Source organism: Heloderma suspectum, chromosome 16 (genome assembly GCF_057233095.1).
Source record: "Heloderma suspectum isolate Gila_16-S chromosome 16, 16-S_ref, whole genome shotgun sequence".
In the NCBI taxonomy this organism is placed as follows: Eukaryota; Metazoa; Chordata; class Lepidosauria; order Squamata; family Helodermatidae; genus Heloderma; species Heloderma suspectum.
In genome coordinates, this window is record NC_139473.1 from 23,168,829 (window position 1) to 23,185,876 (window position 17,048).

A 17,048-nucleotide genomic window follows, 5' to 3' on the forward strand; every position below is an offset into this window, starting at 1 on the left:
AAAAGGCAAACTCCTTCGTAGCATCAAACGATATTCAGGGGGACCCTCTTTGCTGAAGGAACCTATTTTTTTAAAGGCTACATATAAAAACAGACTTGAGAATCAACAACCTTTCATTCTTAGGAATGTGTATCATTTAAGTGGTAATAAAACTGGACTTGAGTAATAAAACAAACATCCATCAGCTGTCAGACAGAAAGCCTGGCAAATACTGAGCTCTCTGTGTACACAGCAAGCTGCCTTCCCCGGCCCTGCTTTGCCTCTGGGCTCTGCCAGACGCAGCATGGCCACCTCCTCCGGGCTTCCCTCTTTCGTGCCAGCCCAGCAGGCAGGACATGAGGCCTGAACCACAGTCAGCTTCTGCAGGAAAGGGCCGTGAGTCCCAACAGGCACTGCTGGCCGGGGGCGGGGAGGGGGACAACAAGGGGGTCAGGCAGCACTGGGCCATTCTTGCAGCAGCACCACCGCAAACTTCCTTTCCAGGGAGCAGCCTGCACATCAGTTCCCCATTCTGGACTGCTCTGAAAGGGAAAGGAAGCGACTGTTTGGCTGCCTTCGGAGTGCCTCCAGGACACGGGCCCTTAGCCATGCTGGAGGTAGCCTAGAATGCCCCTAATGGCAAGTGCCTCGTTCAGTTGGACTTCTGCTCCCAAAGAACACTCCAACATTCTTTAAAGAGCTCCAGGGGATTAAAAAAAATACACAGCCTCTACATTTCAAGATAAACTTTCAAGATCCAGACAGATAAAACACCTCAATTAGCTCACCAAATCCCCGACAGTCCCAACTGTGATTATCAACCAAAATCAACAAGGACTATTTTAGGTCATCTCCCTTCCTCCTTCCCTCTCCCTCCAACCCTGGGCCAGTTTTGCAGAGAAAACATTTTTTGAAATGTAGAGATACATCCGGTCTGCTGAAGGCTCAAAGGAAGGCATGCTATGTGGGCTGTCTGTATTTATACCCCGCCTTTCAGGACAGAAATCTTTCCAAGGCAGATTTCAGTTAAGATGAAGATGCATTAATAAAATCACTACAAGCAATATTAAAAGACAACAACTGATAAGACAACTGATGGTAGCAGTTGGTCCAATGGGAAAACCAAGGGAGCCAGGGGCCACAGGGCAGCCTTCCCCAATCTGGTGCCCTCCAGGTGTGTTGGACTACAACTTCCAGCATTCTCCAGCCAGCATGGCTGGCTGTGCTGGGAGTTGTAGTCCAGCATACCTGGAGGGCACCAGGTTGGGGAAGGCTGCCTTAGGAGGTCTTTGCCTGCCTGCCTGCCTCTTCTGGGATCCTTCTTCCCACAGGACAGTTGGTGGTCAAGGCCCTGCGTGGGGAGGAGGAAATGCAGCTGAAGCAGGGGCAGGAGGCGGTCTTTGCCTCCCAAGCATCATCTCCAGCTAACCGCCCTGCCCCGGAATACAACCTCAGCCTACCAGCATCTCTCTGCGCCATCGCTCCAAGATCACAACTTGCCCTGCTCCAGCACAACAGAGACGGGGGCGGAGCACATGAAGCCAAGTCCCAGCATCCGTCCAGGACTGTCTGCGCTGGGCTGGCAGCCACTCTCCCGGGATTTGGATGGCGGCCTTGCCAGCCACACTTCCCAGGCCCCTACCACTGAAGGTGTGGGGAATTGAACCTGGGAACTTTTCACATGCAAAGCATCTGCTCTTCCCCTGTCCTATGGACTCCTCCACATCCCCATTTGCAGAGTTGGCAGCTGCCAGATCAAAAGGCACCTGAGCCTGTCTCCACCATGGGAAAAGATCAATACAGCCCAGTGCAAACAGGGGTTGCAACAGCTTCCAAGGCACCAGCGTGACACAATTTCCACAAGAGGTGTAGTGATGTATGGGGATGGCATGCACACAAACTGCGGGATTCCCATTTTGCTACGCTTACAACTCTCCCGCCATCTTTGTTTGCACTGCAATTTCTGTGCCAGGTGGAGGAACTCTGCTGGTACCCCCCGCACCTGCCTCAAGAGTCCATCCTGAAGAACCAGCTACTAAACTCCAGGGAATCTCACACCAGCCTCAGTCCATTTTGGGAAACCCGAGCAACACTCCCACCACCCTGGAAAGTCCCAGCACCCACCCATCCATCCTTCTCCCCAAGGAGTAAGCACAGAATAGCACCCTAGCTCCCAGCTCTCCCAAGCAGAGCTCAATCAAAATCTAGAGCAGGGGTGTCGACAGGCTTGCCAGATCTACTGTTTTTGTTTTTTGACTAAAACGCCAAGATCCACCAACCGGGAGCCTGGTGCTAAAGACATACCCTTAGAATCCAGCATTCCAAAGCCAGGAATTTGGTCTGGGTCCCAGAACTGAATGGAGCTCACAGTCCGTTCACACAAAATCCACTCTTGGTCACCCAAAGCTCTTTTCATTTCAGCAGTATAATTTAGGGATGGGGAGCGCCATTTTGTTGTTGCTGTTGGTAAACCATTAGAAGTCAGAAATCCTTGCTGTTCTACTGCAAATCACTCAGAGATCTGCCAGTAGGTTCCGATCTACCTTCTGCCCACTGCTGCTCTAAAGCACACAGCGAGCTCAAGAAAGGAACAGATATCCCCCACCCCCCAAATGAGAACTCCCTATAAAGATCATTCTGGAGGGGTACTTTGGTCACAGAACATGAAGGAGAACGCTCTTTCCTGCCCAGGTTCCTCAGAGGCAAATGTTGGTTATCCCACAGATGGAGAAAAGAGGCTATTAGCAAGCCTATGTTAACTGCCAGGATCCCTCAATAATCTGAACGTATGAAACCTTCTACCATCCTGTTCCTCTCATCTTAGGCAGCTAACTCAACGACTAGAGTCAAGACTGGAGGGCATAACCCCTGCCCTTTGGTGGCTTCTACCTGAATCAGCAGCTCACCCTCCGCTTCTTCCAGGGGCTGCAGGAGTAGCTAACCAGAGTCAACCTCCTCGGGAATGGTTCTGCGACCAAGAGGGACAGGACTTCTCTGGCTATAGCTTGAAGCTCCTAGCCTGAGGACCATGAAAATCTCCTCAGGCAGGGAGAGGAATATAGCTTTTCTGCCTGGAGCGCAGGATCAAGCAAAGTTTTATTTAGTAGGCATGACATGCCTCAAAAATATGCACCCAAATACTTCATGATCCTGGGAAGTGGGTGTGGCCCGCAAGGAGGGGGCGCTCAGTGCCTTTGTTCTGCCAGGCGCAGGGGGAATGCTTTGCCCAGCTCCATGTCCTTGGATCTGTGGCGCTCTCAAGTGCTTGGAGCTCCGCTACAGAAGCCTCAGCCCTGCCTGGAACGGACACAATCTTGGGACCCTGAGGGCACTTGCTGAAATGCAGGGGGAAGAGCAGTCACGCCTGCAGAGCCTTACAGCCAGGGGATGGCGTGGCGTGGCGCGGCACTCCAGAAGTGTCTGCCCTCGGTGGCAATTCCAGTAGCCCAGGCTTCCCCAGCCTCTCAGACCACAACTCCCACAATCACCAGCCAGCATGCTGGTGCCATTCAGCCAATGAGGTTTGGCGCGGGCGGTAGTGGGTGGGTAGATTTAATCCTCCCCTACCCATGCACAGTGGTCCTGATGGTGGCCCACGCGCCTACTAATAAGTTTAAAAAGTGAGGATCAGCCACGTGCTAACGGAATTAGCGTAGTGTGCAGTTTAGCCCTCAGGTCAGAAGAATGGGAGAGAGATCTTCTGGGAATTCCCCCCCCCCTTCACTGAAGAACTTCCCGAAGTGCCGCAACACCCCTTTGGGCAAGCTGCTTTTTGTTGCTGGGGTTAAGCCCACTGGTTAAATCATAGGTGGGCAGAATTCAGGTTTGTATTTCACTCGAAACCCGCAACCCACTAACAGGAGCCAGGTGCAAACACACCCTCAGAATGAAAGAATTCAGAACCCAAGAATTCGTTTTGCATCCCAGAACCCAACGGAGCTCCTGGTTCATTTCCACACACAAACATCCGCTCCGGGTGACCCCAAATTTCCCTCATTTTGGAATCCACTCCTGGTTCTCCCGAGCGTCCTTCTGCTGCGAATCACCCAGAGATCCACCAGCAGCTCCCGGTCTACTTTCTGCCCTTCCCAGTCACTGCCCCGGGGCATCCGTGAGGAGGCGCGGCTGCTGGCTTGCGTGAGCTCCGCCACTTCCCCCGCGGAAGGTGCCATGCCGGCAACTCGCCTCCATCAGGGTCCAGCCAAGCGGCTCTGGACAGACAGCACCACGTGGTGCAGACAGTGGCTACTCATAAAGTATTAATTAGGGATTTGGGCTTAATTGCCAGCACATGATGTCACTGACGGCCAATCTGTAGCTTTTAAAACCCATGAATAGAAATGGGCCAGAAATCCCACCCCACCCCCACCCCCCCGCATTCAGCCTGCTCCGTTTTTCGCCTCTCCACAACAGTCCCGGTTGCCCACGTGCTCTCCGGGTTGTGCCGTAGCTGCAGGAGGACAACACTCCTGCGCCCCGCCCCGCCCCGCCCCCCAAACGCCTGGCGAGAAAAGGTCCCAGGCCGTGCACAACCCAGCAGCAGCAGCGGGACTCTCCCGCTGCTTCTGCGAGGGAGGCCCGGAGCGCTCTGGACCTGTGCAGGATGCGGCCCAAAGGCAGCCCTTTTCTGACTCGGCTTCCAGCACGCGGGGGAGGCAGTCCAGCCGCTTTCCCCGGCCGGGTGCCGTGCAGACGCGGCAGGCTACAACTCCCATCGCCCCCAGCTAGTCCGACGCCTCCGGAGAGCCCCGGCTGGAAAAGGCGGCTTGGCCGAGCGCAGGGGACCCTCCCTTCCCCGGCACCTGGGCCCCCTCCCCGCCTCAGCGCCGGTCCGCCACCCGGGGGGCCGCTGGGCCACGATGCGCGCGGGAGGCGAGCCCCTTCGCCAAGCCCGAGGCCGCCTCTCCCCCGGCCGCCGCGGTCGCACAGCCGGCCGCGGCTCCCCCGCGCCGGGAGCCCGCCAGGCCAACGCCACACGGCGGCGGCTCCCCGGAGGAGCAGCCGGGAGGCGCGTCCCGAGCGCCGCGGGCCGGCCGGGCGCAGCGCCGGGCGGCGGCTCGGCCTCGCTCGGGGAGGCGCCCGCCCGTCCCGAGCACGCGGGGCCCGAGGCTCCGGGCGGCGAGCGCGGGGGGCGCGGGGCCCGGAGGCGAGCGCAGCCCGCGCGGGCGGGCGAGGCGCTGCGTCCCGCCCGGCCCTCCGCGGCGGGGTCTCCTGCAGGGCCGCCCCTCTGCCGCTGCGCCCTGAGGGCCCTCCCGCGCCGCCGCCGCCCGGCCGGGCGCGTCCCCGGCGCGGCAGCACCGGCGCAAGCCGGGCGAGCGCCGGCGCCCCCGGCCGGCCCTTACCATCTTGCCCACCTCCATGGCGGGCGGGGCGGCGGGTCTCTCCTCCGGCCCTCCGCTGCCTGCTGCCCGGCTACTGCGGCGCCGAGGCGCCCATGGATGCGCGCCGCGGGCGGCGGCTGCGGGGGCCGCCAAGAGCGGCTGGCCGGCGCGCGAGCCTCCCCGGCGGCTGGGTCGCGCCGCCCGCCGCCTCGCCCAGGCGCCGCGCCGGAGCGAGCGAGCGAGCGGGGACGCGCCGGCGAGCGTGCTCCGAGTGACAAAGGCCGCGGGCGCTCGCGCCCCGCCCCCTCCGGAGGGAAGGACGGCGGCCGGCGGCTCCCCGGGCAGACGCCTGCCTGGCTCGGGCGGCGGCGGCGGCGGCGGCGGCACAAAGGCGGGCGGGAGCGGCCCCGTCACTGCCCCGGCGGCGGCGGGCGGGGTTTCTGCCGCGCCCGCGAAGGAGGACTGTCCCGCCGGAGGGGGCACCGGAGCGCCCCGCCCCCCTCGCCCCGCCCCGCCCCAGCCCTCTGCATGCGGGCGGGGGCGGCGAGAAAGAGGGGGGCGGCGGCCGCCCGTCGCGGACCGTCCCTGGGGCCGGGGCCGCCTCGGGAAGGGAAGACGCCCGCTGCCCAGGCCGAGGGAGCGGGCGGGCAACGCGGGATGTTTGGCGGACGGCCCCCTCGCCCCTGGCTCTGCTGCTGGGCGCTGCAGCCGGCGCGAGGCGCCTGGAGGGCCCCGCTCCGGCCAAAGCACCCCGGCTGGCTCGCCGTCCGGAAGGCGCCTGGCTGGCAAGACATCGTTCCGGTCCGGCTCCCTTCGCCACCAAGCAGCAGCCCCGCAGCTCCCAGGCGCCGCTGCTGAAGGGGGGCCGTGGGGGAGCTCTGCCTAAAAGGGCTGCGCTGGACCGGCGCCCCGAGCCCCAGGGCGAGCGCCGCCCTCCGTCCAACGAGCCCCTCCGCCCTGCGCCCCGGACAGCGGCAGCGCAGGAAGCCTGGCGGCGGCCATCAGCCGCCACGCGCATCTGCGTGACCTCCAGCTGGGGCCGGCTGGGACTTCCGCCCCGTCAGGCCCGTGGTCCCTTCACGCCAGCAGTGAGCCGACGGGCAGCCCAGACGGGGCCCGGAGCACTGCTGCGCCTTGTGGACCCCGGACCTGAATCTTGTTTCCCAAGGCCCCAGATCTGTTCCCCAGAGACCTAAGTATCCGTCGGGGCAACTGGAGGGCTTCTTTCTCATCCTCATTGTCGTGCAGGGGGCAATTTTCGGGGGGAGCGCAGCTGGGAAGGGAAGGGTTAACCCATGGAAAGACAGCCTTTTGGGTGCCTAGCAATGCCGGCGCAGGGGACCTTTCCGGCCTTGGACCCGGAGCTGTTGGAGCTGGGCCCTTCTGCACACGAAGCAGAAGTTCTGCCTCTCCCTGAGCCACAGCCCCCCCTTAATTGCCACTGGCACGTGGTCACTGAAAAGAAAGTTGCCGGAGCTGCTGGGGGAAGACGTTCACCCCACCTCCCAGGGCATGCACGCAGGATGTCCTCTCCTCTTCGTGGCAGCAGTCCTGAGTGCCAGTTAGTGTCTAGCGTGTTAGCCAGGCAACCCCAGAACTAGTTCTGCGCTGAGGCCACAACAAGGACCAAGTGGTTACTCACGCCATTCACTGTAATATGGCAGCACTGGTGGAGTAGACAGTGGAACAGCGGTGCGGAAAGGGGATAGAAGTATGTTTCTAAATATATTAGAAAAGCAATTGAGAATAAAACTGCCAATGTCATACTGCCCCTATACAAATCTATGGTGCGACCACATTTGGAATACTGTGTACAGTTCTGGTCACCGCACCTAAATAAAGATACTGTGGAGCTGGAAAAAGTGCTGAAAAGAGCAGCTAAAAAGATCAAGGGGCTGTTTAGGTTTAGCTTGGAAAAAAGGAGGGTAAAGGGAGAAACAACAGAGTTCTACAAAATTATGTATGGTGTGGAGAACGTGATAGGGAGGCATTTTTCCCCCTCTGTCACAATACTAGAACCCGGGGTCATCCCATGAAGCTGGTTGGTGGGAAATTCAGGACAGATAAAAAGGACTTATTCACACAGTGCATAGTTAAACTATGGAATTTGCTACCATAGTGATGGCCACCAATTTGGATGGCTTTAAAAGGGGGTTGGACAAATTCCTGGAGGGCAAGGCTATCAATGGTCTTGATGGCCATCTGCTACCTCCAGTACCAGAGGCAGTGAGCCTATGTACACTAGTTGCTGGGGAACATGGGTGGGAGGCGCTGTTGCACTCATGCCCTGCTTTGTGGGTTTCCTGTGGGCAGCTGGTTGGCCACTGTGTGAACAGAATGCTGGACTAGATGGACCCTGGGTCTGATCCAGCAGGGCTCTTCTCATGTCCTCCTTATGTTAACAAAGAGAGGTTCTGGCTTTGGCTCCCATGAATTCTGCAAGACTCGACAGGCATAAGCAGTGGAAGACCACACACCTCTCCAAGGAGATGGAAGATGGCATTTTAGTCTCAGCATCTGTTTGCAGTGTTACAGTTTACATACAGCGGCCTACCCAAACCAGGCATTCTCCAGATGTGTTCGACTACAACTCCCAGCATCTCACAGCCAGGGGTAGCTTGGCAGAGAGACTATCTTGGTCTTCTGACTGTGCATGCTCCTTTCCCTCACCGCCAGCACTCAGGAGGAAGCAGAAGTTGCAACTTCATGGGAGTTGACCTTTGGCCCCTCTCTCACAGGCTCAGTTTTGAGGAAAGGGGAGCTAAGAATGCTTCTGGCCCCTCTCTCTGAAGTCTGGAACCTGGACCACATCATCAAGTGAATAAAACAAATTGCCAGCGCTTTCCTTACCCACCAATGGAGCCTTAATTATATTGTGCCATTATCTGGATTTCAGTCGTAAGCTTGTAATGGGAAATGATCTTGGCTGAAAAGCAGGGTATAAGAAATATAAGACAGAATCCCTAAAGGTTGCAAGGTGAAATCTGAAGCACCAGTGGGCAGGCTGAAGTGGGGAGCAAAAGGCAGAATTTGGGGACAGAAGCCACTTGAGTGAAAGAGACCGGCCCCTGACCCCGCACTGGAAGGGGAATCCCCAGGGGTTGCTGCCCTTTGCGTCCCACGGAAACCAACCTAATAATCTGGGTACACAGCGCGGCTGCTGACTTGAGGTAATTCACAGGACTGCGGCGACAAACTCAACAGCACAGATGCTCCTCCCTCCCCAGCCATTAGCACACTTCACCCCCTTGATTGCAAGAAGCAATCCTGCAAAAATTGCACATTGCTGCTAATTTCCGCTTCTCCCTCCCTCCCTCCACACACACACAACTTCAAGAGCCAAGTCATTCCCCCTCCCAGTGACAGAAAAGGACATGCAGGCAGACTCTCGCCAGTGAGGCACAGTCTGCCAAGCATGGCAAGAGATTCAGCACAATCCCTGCCTTGGAATACCTGAACTGACTTCTGCCTAACCAGCCTGAGTGGGATGTGGCTTGTGAGACAAGAACTGCCAAACGGGGTCAGAGGAACTCCAGGACGCTGCCTCAGGGATGCTGACATGCAGGGCAAAATGGGCAAGAGCCAGCCCCCAGTACACAGAGGTAACCTGGTTCTGAACAAACAGGTTTCAGCCCTACCTATTATGGCCAATAAGATAATCACACCACCCATTCATGTTTTTAATTCTTTTAAAATCATGCTGCCACCAGTGGCTATCACAATATCCAGTGGCCACAAATTCTACAGATGTTCCACCTGACAACCTGCAAACCACGTGAGTTTAATGTGTACTAAAACCACTAAAACCTTGTGCTTGGCTTCTAATGGCAGGATATATTTTTATTAGTATATAACAGGCATTTTATATTAGTTTCTTCTGAGGCTACAAAGCACACAACTCAGTCATTGGGGCGGGGGAGTGGTGCTTCAAGTTGACACTGTCTTCGAGGAACAAAACCTGTACCAGGAAGCCAGCTCCAAGCTGCCTTGTGAGAGACAGCAGTCAGGTCCCAGCCAGACCCAGTTAATGAAAAGCCAAAAGGGGGAGTGTGTCAGCCAATTTCAAGTTCATTATTCCAGCTGAAGGACAGGCCTCACGAACAGCCCCTGCCTCAGGCATCTTAACAAAAAACCATAGCTGGAAGCCACAACAAGCAGCAAACAGGAACAAGCTGCCCCAAGTAACACAGAACAAGAGCCCAGCGCTTCCACACCAAGCTGGGCTGAAGGGGGGGCTGGGTGAGAGGCAACTTCCTTCACAGCGAAATCCCAAGTGGCCAAAAGCCAGCTCTCCCCAAAACAGGAGCTGAAGCATGTTGTACCAGAGGCGCATTTTATGAGGAGCCACCGCCTCCACCCCCCATGATTCTGCACAAGCTACCTGAAGAGCCGAACAGATACACTCCCGTGGCTTGGCTCTGGCAGACAAAGGGGCCAATTTATGGTGGTGGTGGAGCACTCTGGAACCTCGTCTCCAGGGCTGGAAAAATATTTGGGATGTCTAGGTGCCAGCCTCAGTGTTGGGGAAGCCAGCACCAGATTTTTCAGTGCCAGAGTTTTGGGGGTTGTGTAGCATTCCCAGATTCCAAGGCACCAGCATGAGAGAATTGGCGTAAGACACAGGATGCCGTTTGGTGGCTAAACAGGGCTTATATCCTGGCAGATGCTTGGAAACAAGGAAGCCACTCCAAGCCATTCAAAGGAACAGCAGAGTACAAGTAAAAAATGAATTCGGGCTTTCTAGGAACCTAGGATTCCCCTTGCCCAACACCCCCCTCAGCCATCAGCTCTAAACTGAAAGCAGAAGGCAAGTTATTCTATCATGACTAGCTACAGTCAGGGCCAGAAATATTGGAACAAGGATAACTGTTTTGGCAGTTGGCCTCTGTACACCACCACATTGAAGTTGAAAGGAAACACACCCAGATGGGGCGAAGTCAGGACTTCCAGCTGTAATTCAAGGGGTGTGACAAAAGTGGGGCACTAACCATTCAGGAAGGACAGCCAGTGGCAGACACACACCCCCCCCACTGTTGGTGGCTCGTAAGTAATGGAACGAATGGCTGACAAGCAGCTGCATGGCCAGGTGTGGCCTGTTTCCTGGGCACCCCATGACCAATCAAGCGGATAAAAGGCCTGGAGGTGGTTCTGAGTGTTACATGTGCATTTGGTAGCTGTTCACTGGAACCCCCAACATGAGGTCCAAAGAGGTGTCCATGTGCATGAAGGAGGCCATCATTAGGCTGAGGAAACAAACCCATCAGAGAGATAGCAAAAGCAGTGGGAGTGGCCAACACAACAGTTTGGAACATCCTGGAAAAGAAGGAATTAACTGGCAAGGTCAGCAACAGCAAAAGGCCTGGAAGACCACGGAAGACAACGAAAGTGGATGACTGCAGAATGCTGCTCATGGTGAAGAGGAACCCTTTCACAACATCTAGCCAGGTCAAGAACGCTCTTGCAGAGGTAGGCATGTCATTGTCACCATCTACAGTCAAGAGACGGCTTTATGAATGTAAATACAGAGGCTTCACAACAAGGTGCAAACCACTGGTAACGCTCAAGAACTGAAAGGCCAGATTAGCCTTTGCCAGCAAACACCTAAAAAAGCCTGCCCAGTTCTGGAATAAGATTCTTTGGACTGATGAGACCAAGATTAACTTGTACCAGAATGATAGGAAGAGAAAAGTATGGAGAAGGCAAGGAACAGCTCACGATCCAAAGCATACCACATCACCCGTCAAACATGGTGGAGGCAGTGTTATGGCATGGGCATGTATGGCTGCCAATGGAACTGGGTCACTGGTGTTTATTGATGACCTGACTGCTGATAAAAGCAGCAGGATGAATTCTGAAGTGTATAGGGCTATGCTTTCTGCTCAGATTCAGCCAAATGCTGCCAAACTGATAGGACGCCGCTTCATATTGCAGATGGATCATGACCCAAAATATACAGCAAAAGCTGCCCAAGAGTTTCTCCAGGCAAAGAAGTGGGATGTTCTGCAATGGCCAAGTCAGTCACCTGATCTCCACCCAACAGAGCATGCTTCTCACTTACTGAAGACAAGTCTGAGGGCAGAAAGACCCACAAACAAGCAGCAGCTGAAGGCAGCTGCAGTGAAGGCCTGCCAAAGCATCTCGAGGGAGGGAACTCAGCATTTGGTCATGTCCATGGGTTCCAGACTTCAGGCAGTCATTAGCTGCAAAGGATTTCCAACCAGGTATTAAAGGCGATCCTTAAGTTTGAAATGATGTTGGTTTGCTCCGTTACTTATGAGCCGCCAACGATGGGGGTGTGTGTATGTCACTGGCTGTCCTTCCTGAATGGTTAGTGCCCCACTTTTGTTACACCCCTTGAATTACAGCTGGAAGTCCTGACTTCGCCCCCATCTGGGTGTGTTTCCTTTCAACTTCAGTGTGGTGGTATACAGAGGCCAACTGCCAAAACAGTTATCCTTGTTCCAATATTTCTGGCCCTGACTGTATGTTTTGTCCTTTTTTATTCATGACACTTGTAGTCTGCTTTTTCCAATTCTCCCACATTTCCAGCAAGTCTACAAAATTGGTCCATCAATTTGATCATGTATTTATGCTCTAAACAACGTCCATGTTCCACATGTTCCACTGTGCAGGAGAAATCAGAAATATAAATGACAAAACAAAGAACCATACTAATCCTGGCGGGGGAAAAGAGCAAGGGGACCTCCATACCTCCCTTATGCGTGGTGCATCTGCCTACACCAGGCTGTGGTGAGGAGTGTTGTGTGTCAGCCAGATTACTCTTGACATTATGCTCACTCAGTGCCTGGTCCATCCCCTGGAACATGACCCATGTCCAGTGGATTCCATGTCATCAAAGAGCTGGCCCAGCAAGAATACATAAGTAATCTTGAATGGTTCATTTAATTGTGGAATCAGAGGCACCTTCCCAAAAGAATGCCGAACCCCCCTTCTCTGTCACTTCCCTTTGCTTCTCAACAGCTCTGGTTCTGTGGCAAAGAAGATGCTCCTACCAGCTTTCAAATGGGCTCCAATACTGGCTTGCTCTCTTTGCCAGCTACAAAAGTCACAAGCTACATGCAGAGTTCTGAGGATCAACAGGGAGAGGGCTGAACACTGAGGCCAGGTTTTCCTGATCCAGGGAAATGGAAAAGGTTATGAAGATGGAAGGGAGCAGAAGAGGAAGCCATGTTAGGACAGTAGCAACCAGATAAGAGGCGCAGAGATAATAGGTCCCTGAAGCCATGCACTTGAACGTGCAAGGGAGGAGGAGTCCAAGATCATGCTGGTCCACACTGATCCATGGCTACCTCAAGGTTTTCTCCTGCCACACAGCCCTGGTGGCAGGGGTGGATGGGTGGGTGAAAATCCTTTGGACCAGCTGTGAGGGGGAAGGGAAGTGCCCTCTGTGCCCTTCAGCAGTCTCCTCCGTGGCTCAGATAAAAGCAGCAGTTGCACAGCAGCTCCGCAATGAAGAGCTGCTGCCTTCCTTCACAGAAATTCCAAACAGCTGCTACTGCTGCTCTCTTGGCACATCTGTTCCCTGCAGAAGTTGAGGGTCTTTCAAAAGTGCGCAGGATGTGGCGTGCAAGTAACCCCTTTAGGCAGGAGAAAAGAGGTGGGCAACACAGTCCAACCAGGCTTCCCAGGAGGAACCAATGTCAGAGATAAGGAGCAGTTGGGGTCCATGGGGCCCCATCTCTGGAGAAAGCAGAGTCGTCTCCATGCATTGGCTTTGCCCGAGAACACTCGGCTGCTGCTTTTCAAGCTCAGCTCTGCAGCCGCTCTCCAGCCAGGATGGACAGATGTGCAACCCTGACAGATGACTGCCAGGTGTGTGGCATCCCTCTCCCACCTGGACTTCCCTTCCTGTCAAGGCCAGGCTGGAAGCAGCAGTCAGAGGGGAGCCAGGAATGAGGGGCAGTGCCAAGGGGAACAGACCAAGCCAGGACCACCATGGCTGCTTCCAGTCTAGGAAGGCCCCAAAGTCAACCTGAGTGGGGAGGAGGGCCAGTCCAGAACCCCAACATGCTGCACTGCCCAGGAAGGGGCTCCAACCCATACAGGGAAGCCTGCTGCATACAGAGCCGACGTTCTCCCTGTCTTAGTCCTGATGCCTGCCGAGCCTCTGCACCAGCTGCTTTTCTTCCGGCCAGGCTTAATTCCGACCTTGGAGCCTGATCAGGAGAACAGCTTTTCTGCTTGAAGATCACACCCACCCACTCCTGCCTTATAGGCACTTGGCAGCATTTGAAACCATTCACCATCTCCCCTGAAACTCCCAAGACATCTGCCTCCGTGGTGTCTCACTGGCCACCCAGGATTCAGAAATGCGCTTCACTGGGATCTCAGTCCAGCTCTCAACTCACTGCGTGGCCTTGGACAAACCTCCTCTCCCTCAGCTCCCGTTCTGCCAAGTCGCTGGCAGGAGGAGCAAGATTGTAAAGCATTTTGTACCACAACAGATCACTCCTATGTAAGTGGACTCAGAGGTCAAGTCCCACCGGCTTACTTCCGGGTGTGTAGGATGATAGCCAGAATTCAGTGCCCTCAGGAAGACAATGGTTTGGGAAAGATAGAAATGTGTGACCCGTGATACACCTGCCAGCCAGCTTTTTCCAACACTGCCGTATCTGTTCTTATTCCAGATCTAAAACTGGGCTCAGGCCTTCTGGCTCTGATCTCTCGCACTTTCCTCAATATTTCTGGAATAAGAAGGAAGGAGGTCAAGACACATCTCAAGAACAAATCCTGCCAGATGAATCTGATCTCATTTTTGGATCAAGTAACCTCCCTTGTGGACCTTGGGAATGCTGTAGACATCATATACCTCGACTTCAGCAAAGCTTTCGACAAAGTGCCCCATGGTATCCTGATGAGCAAACTAGCTCAAAGGGGGCTAGATGAAGCAATGATCCGGTGGATCCACAGTTGGCTACAGAATCGGACTCAAAGAGACTCAATGGGACCTTCTCCAAAGGGGGAGAGGTAACGAGTGGGTTACCGCAGGGCTCAGTCCTGGGCCCGGTGCTCTTCAACATTTTTATTAAGGACTTGGAGGAGGAGGTGCAGGGAATGCTGATCAGATTTGCACATGACACAACATTGAGTGGGATAGCTGATACTTTGGAAGACAGAAACAAAATTCAAAGCGATCTGGATAGACTGGAGCGCTGGGCAGAAAACAACAGAATGACATTTAATAGGGATAAAGGCCAAGTTCTGCACCTAGGAAAAAGAAACCAAATGCACAGTTACAAGATGGGGGATACGTGGCTCAACCACACTACAAGCGAGAAGGATCTTGGAATTGTTGTCAATCACAAGCTGAATATGAACCAACAATGGGATGTGGCTGCAAAAAAGGCAAATGCTATTTGGGGCTGCATGAATAGAAGCATAACTTCCAAATCCCGGGAAGTACTAGTTCCCCTCTACTCAGCACTGGTTAGGCCTCATCTGGAGTACTGTGTCCAGTTCTGGGTGCCACACTTTAAGAGGGATGCAGACAAACTGGAGAGGGTTCAGAGGAGGGCAACAAAGATGATCAGGGGACTGGAAACAAAGCCCTATGAGGAGAGACTGAAAGAACTGGGCATGTTGAGCCTTGCGAAGAGAAGACTGAGGGGAGATATGATGGCGCTCTTCAAGTCCTTGAAAGGTTGTCACAGAGAGGAAGGCCGGGATCCCTTCTCGATCATCCCAGAGTGCATGACACGGAATGGGCTCAAGTGACAGGAAGCCAGATTCTGGCTGAACATCAGGAGAAACGTCCTGACTGTTAGAGCAATACGACAATGGAGCCAATTACCTGGGGAGGTGGTGGGCTCTCCCACACTGGAGGCGTTCAAGACGAGGCTGGACGGCCCTCTGTCAGGGATGCTCTGACTTGGATTCCTGCATTGAGCAGGGCATTGGACTCGATGGCCTTGTAGGCCCCTTCCAACCCCACCATTCTATGATTCTATGATCTTTCCCATTTGGCTTTTTAAATTGCTTTGGTTTTTAAGGTTGTTCTTAATGTTTTATTATGGTTGTCTTTGTTTATTATTCTTGTCTGATTTCTTGTAAACCACCTTGGTTGGTTACAGGAAGGCGGTATAGAAATGCAATAAACAAATGAATACGATAATTGCATTCTGTGAACCTGAGGTGCAACAACACAGGAGGCAAGAAGCGATGGCTGCATGTATTCCTCCACTGCCCACTTGGCCAGGTGTGCGGTTTTGCCTGACTCATTTAAGTCTAAATGCATGCGCGCGCGCGCACACACACACAGAGGATACCTCCCAGGTAAAGATCAGGAAAAATCCAGGATCCTCACCACCCTTCGTGATGCAACAGAAGCATCAAGCTAACACACAACTATGTCAGCCTTCCCCAACCTGATGCCATCCAGATGGGTTGACCAGGGATGCTGAGAGTTGTAGTCCAGCACATCTGGAGGGCACCAGATAGAGGAAGGCTGAGCTATGTCATGCATTTTGCCTTGCTATGAAAGAACAAGCTCATTTGGGTCAGAGCCAATGCTGCAGCTAGGGCTAGGCCTCAGGGCCAAAATCCAGGGCCCTGCAGCCTAGGTGGGGAGCAAATGCCCCCCCCCCCCCGAGCAGCAGGTAATAGGCCCAGCGTCAGCACCAGGGCTCACAGGGGCTGACGCTGCTTGCTGCAGAATGCTTCCTTCTTATTTAAAAAAACTTTTTAACATCAGAGGACAGCTGTCCAGGCATGAACGTGGCCACATATCTGGCATGGGGCAGGGGCCTTAATGCCATTAAGTCCAGGGACTTTCAGATTTGCCCAGGCCCCCCGATCTTTGGCACTTTGTTTCTCTTCTCAATGATGAGGTGTTTAAATCACAGATCTCTGCTAAGTTACTGGAGTATTGTGGAATTAATGAGGGTACGGCTGACTCTTGCACCACAGAGTGGGAGGCCTGTAAAGCTTTTACCTGAGGCCAAATTATTGCCTATGCATCTCATTAAACAAATCAAAACAATGCAACAAACATATTTCAATGACAAGTTGAAACTTCTTTTATTTCAGTTTGCTGCTTGCCCCACCCCACAGCTTTATCAGGACTGACAGAGTGTTAAATATGAGTTGAATAATATTCTTTCTCAACAGGTGGAATTTGCTTTTACCTGTTTACATCACGTATATTGGGAAAATGGCAAGCGTCTGGGTAAGATACTGCCACATTCTCTCAAGCAACAAAAGCATAGAAATGTTATTTCAGTGATAAAATATGAGTGTAATATACACTTCCCCTGCAGATATAAATTTACATTTTTAAAAAGTTTTATTCTGACGTGTATAGCACGGGCAGTGACATATCAGAGCCTGGCAAATATTTTCAGAAAATCAATGCTTTGCTTTGTAAATTGGAAGCAGGGGCGGGGGGGGGGGGGTTGAAAAGGATGCAACTTCCAATTAATGAAGGTGGATTTGGTTTTCCGGATCTTGCTTCATATCATCGGGCTGATCTGTTGACTCATACTGAATTTTGGTCCTTCCCATTTACATCGGATCTTCTGCTTCGGTCTGTTTGGGAATCTTGTCTGGTTCCTCACATATAAGAATGGATAGAGTTCCTCCCACAATTTCTACAGTTCTATTTATGGCACATACTGTCAGGTCAATTGCACTTTGATCCATTTTCTCATGCCAAATGGACTTTATGGGGCAATCCAGATCTAGAAATTGGTAAGAAAATGTTTTTGTGGAGGACATGGACTGATAAGGCAA

The 17,048-nt window shown here is 53.8% G+C and overlaps 1 protein-coding gene across 3 annotated transcripts in view; it reads right to left on the minus strand.

Annotated features, from left to right (window-relative positions):
- HIP1 (huntingtin interacting protein 1) overlaps positions 1-5,789 on the minus strand; it is a 71,552-nt gene extending 65,763 nt beyond the window's left edge. The window contains exon 1 of one of the 3 annotated variants that reach the window (XM_084823101.1): positions 5,322-5,789. In XM_084823101.1, the coding sequence (XP_084679227.1) occupies positions 5,322-5,339 (18 nt within the window). In that variant the 5' untranslated portion in view covers positions 5,340-5,789. The remainder of the gene's footprint in view (positions 1-5,321) is intronic. The other 2 variants (XM_084823100.1, XM_084823102.1) reach the window with 2 other exon arrangements.
- Positions 5,790-17,048: the final 11,259 nt, after the last annotated feature.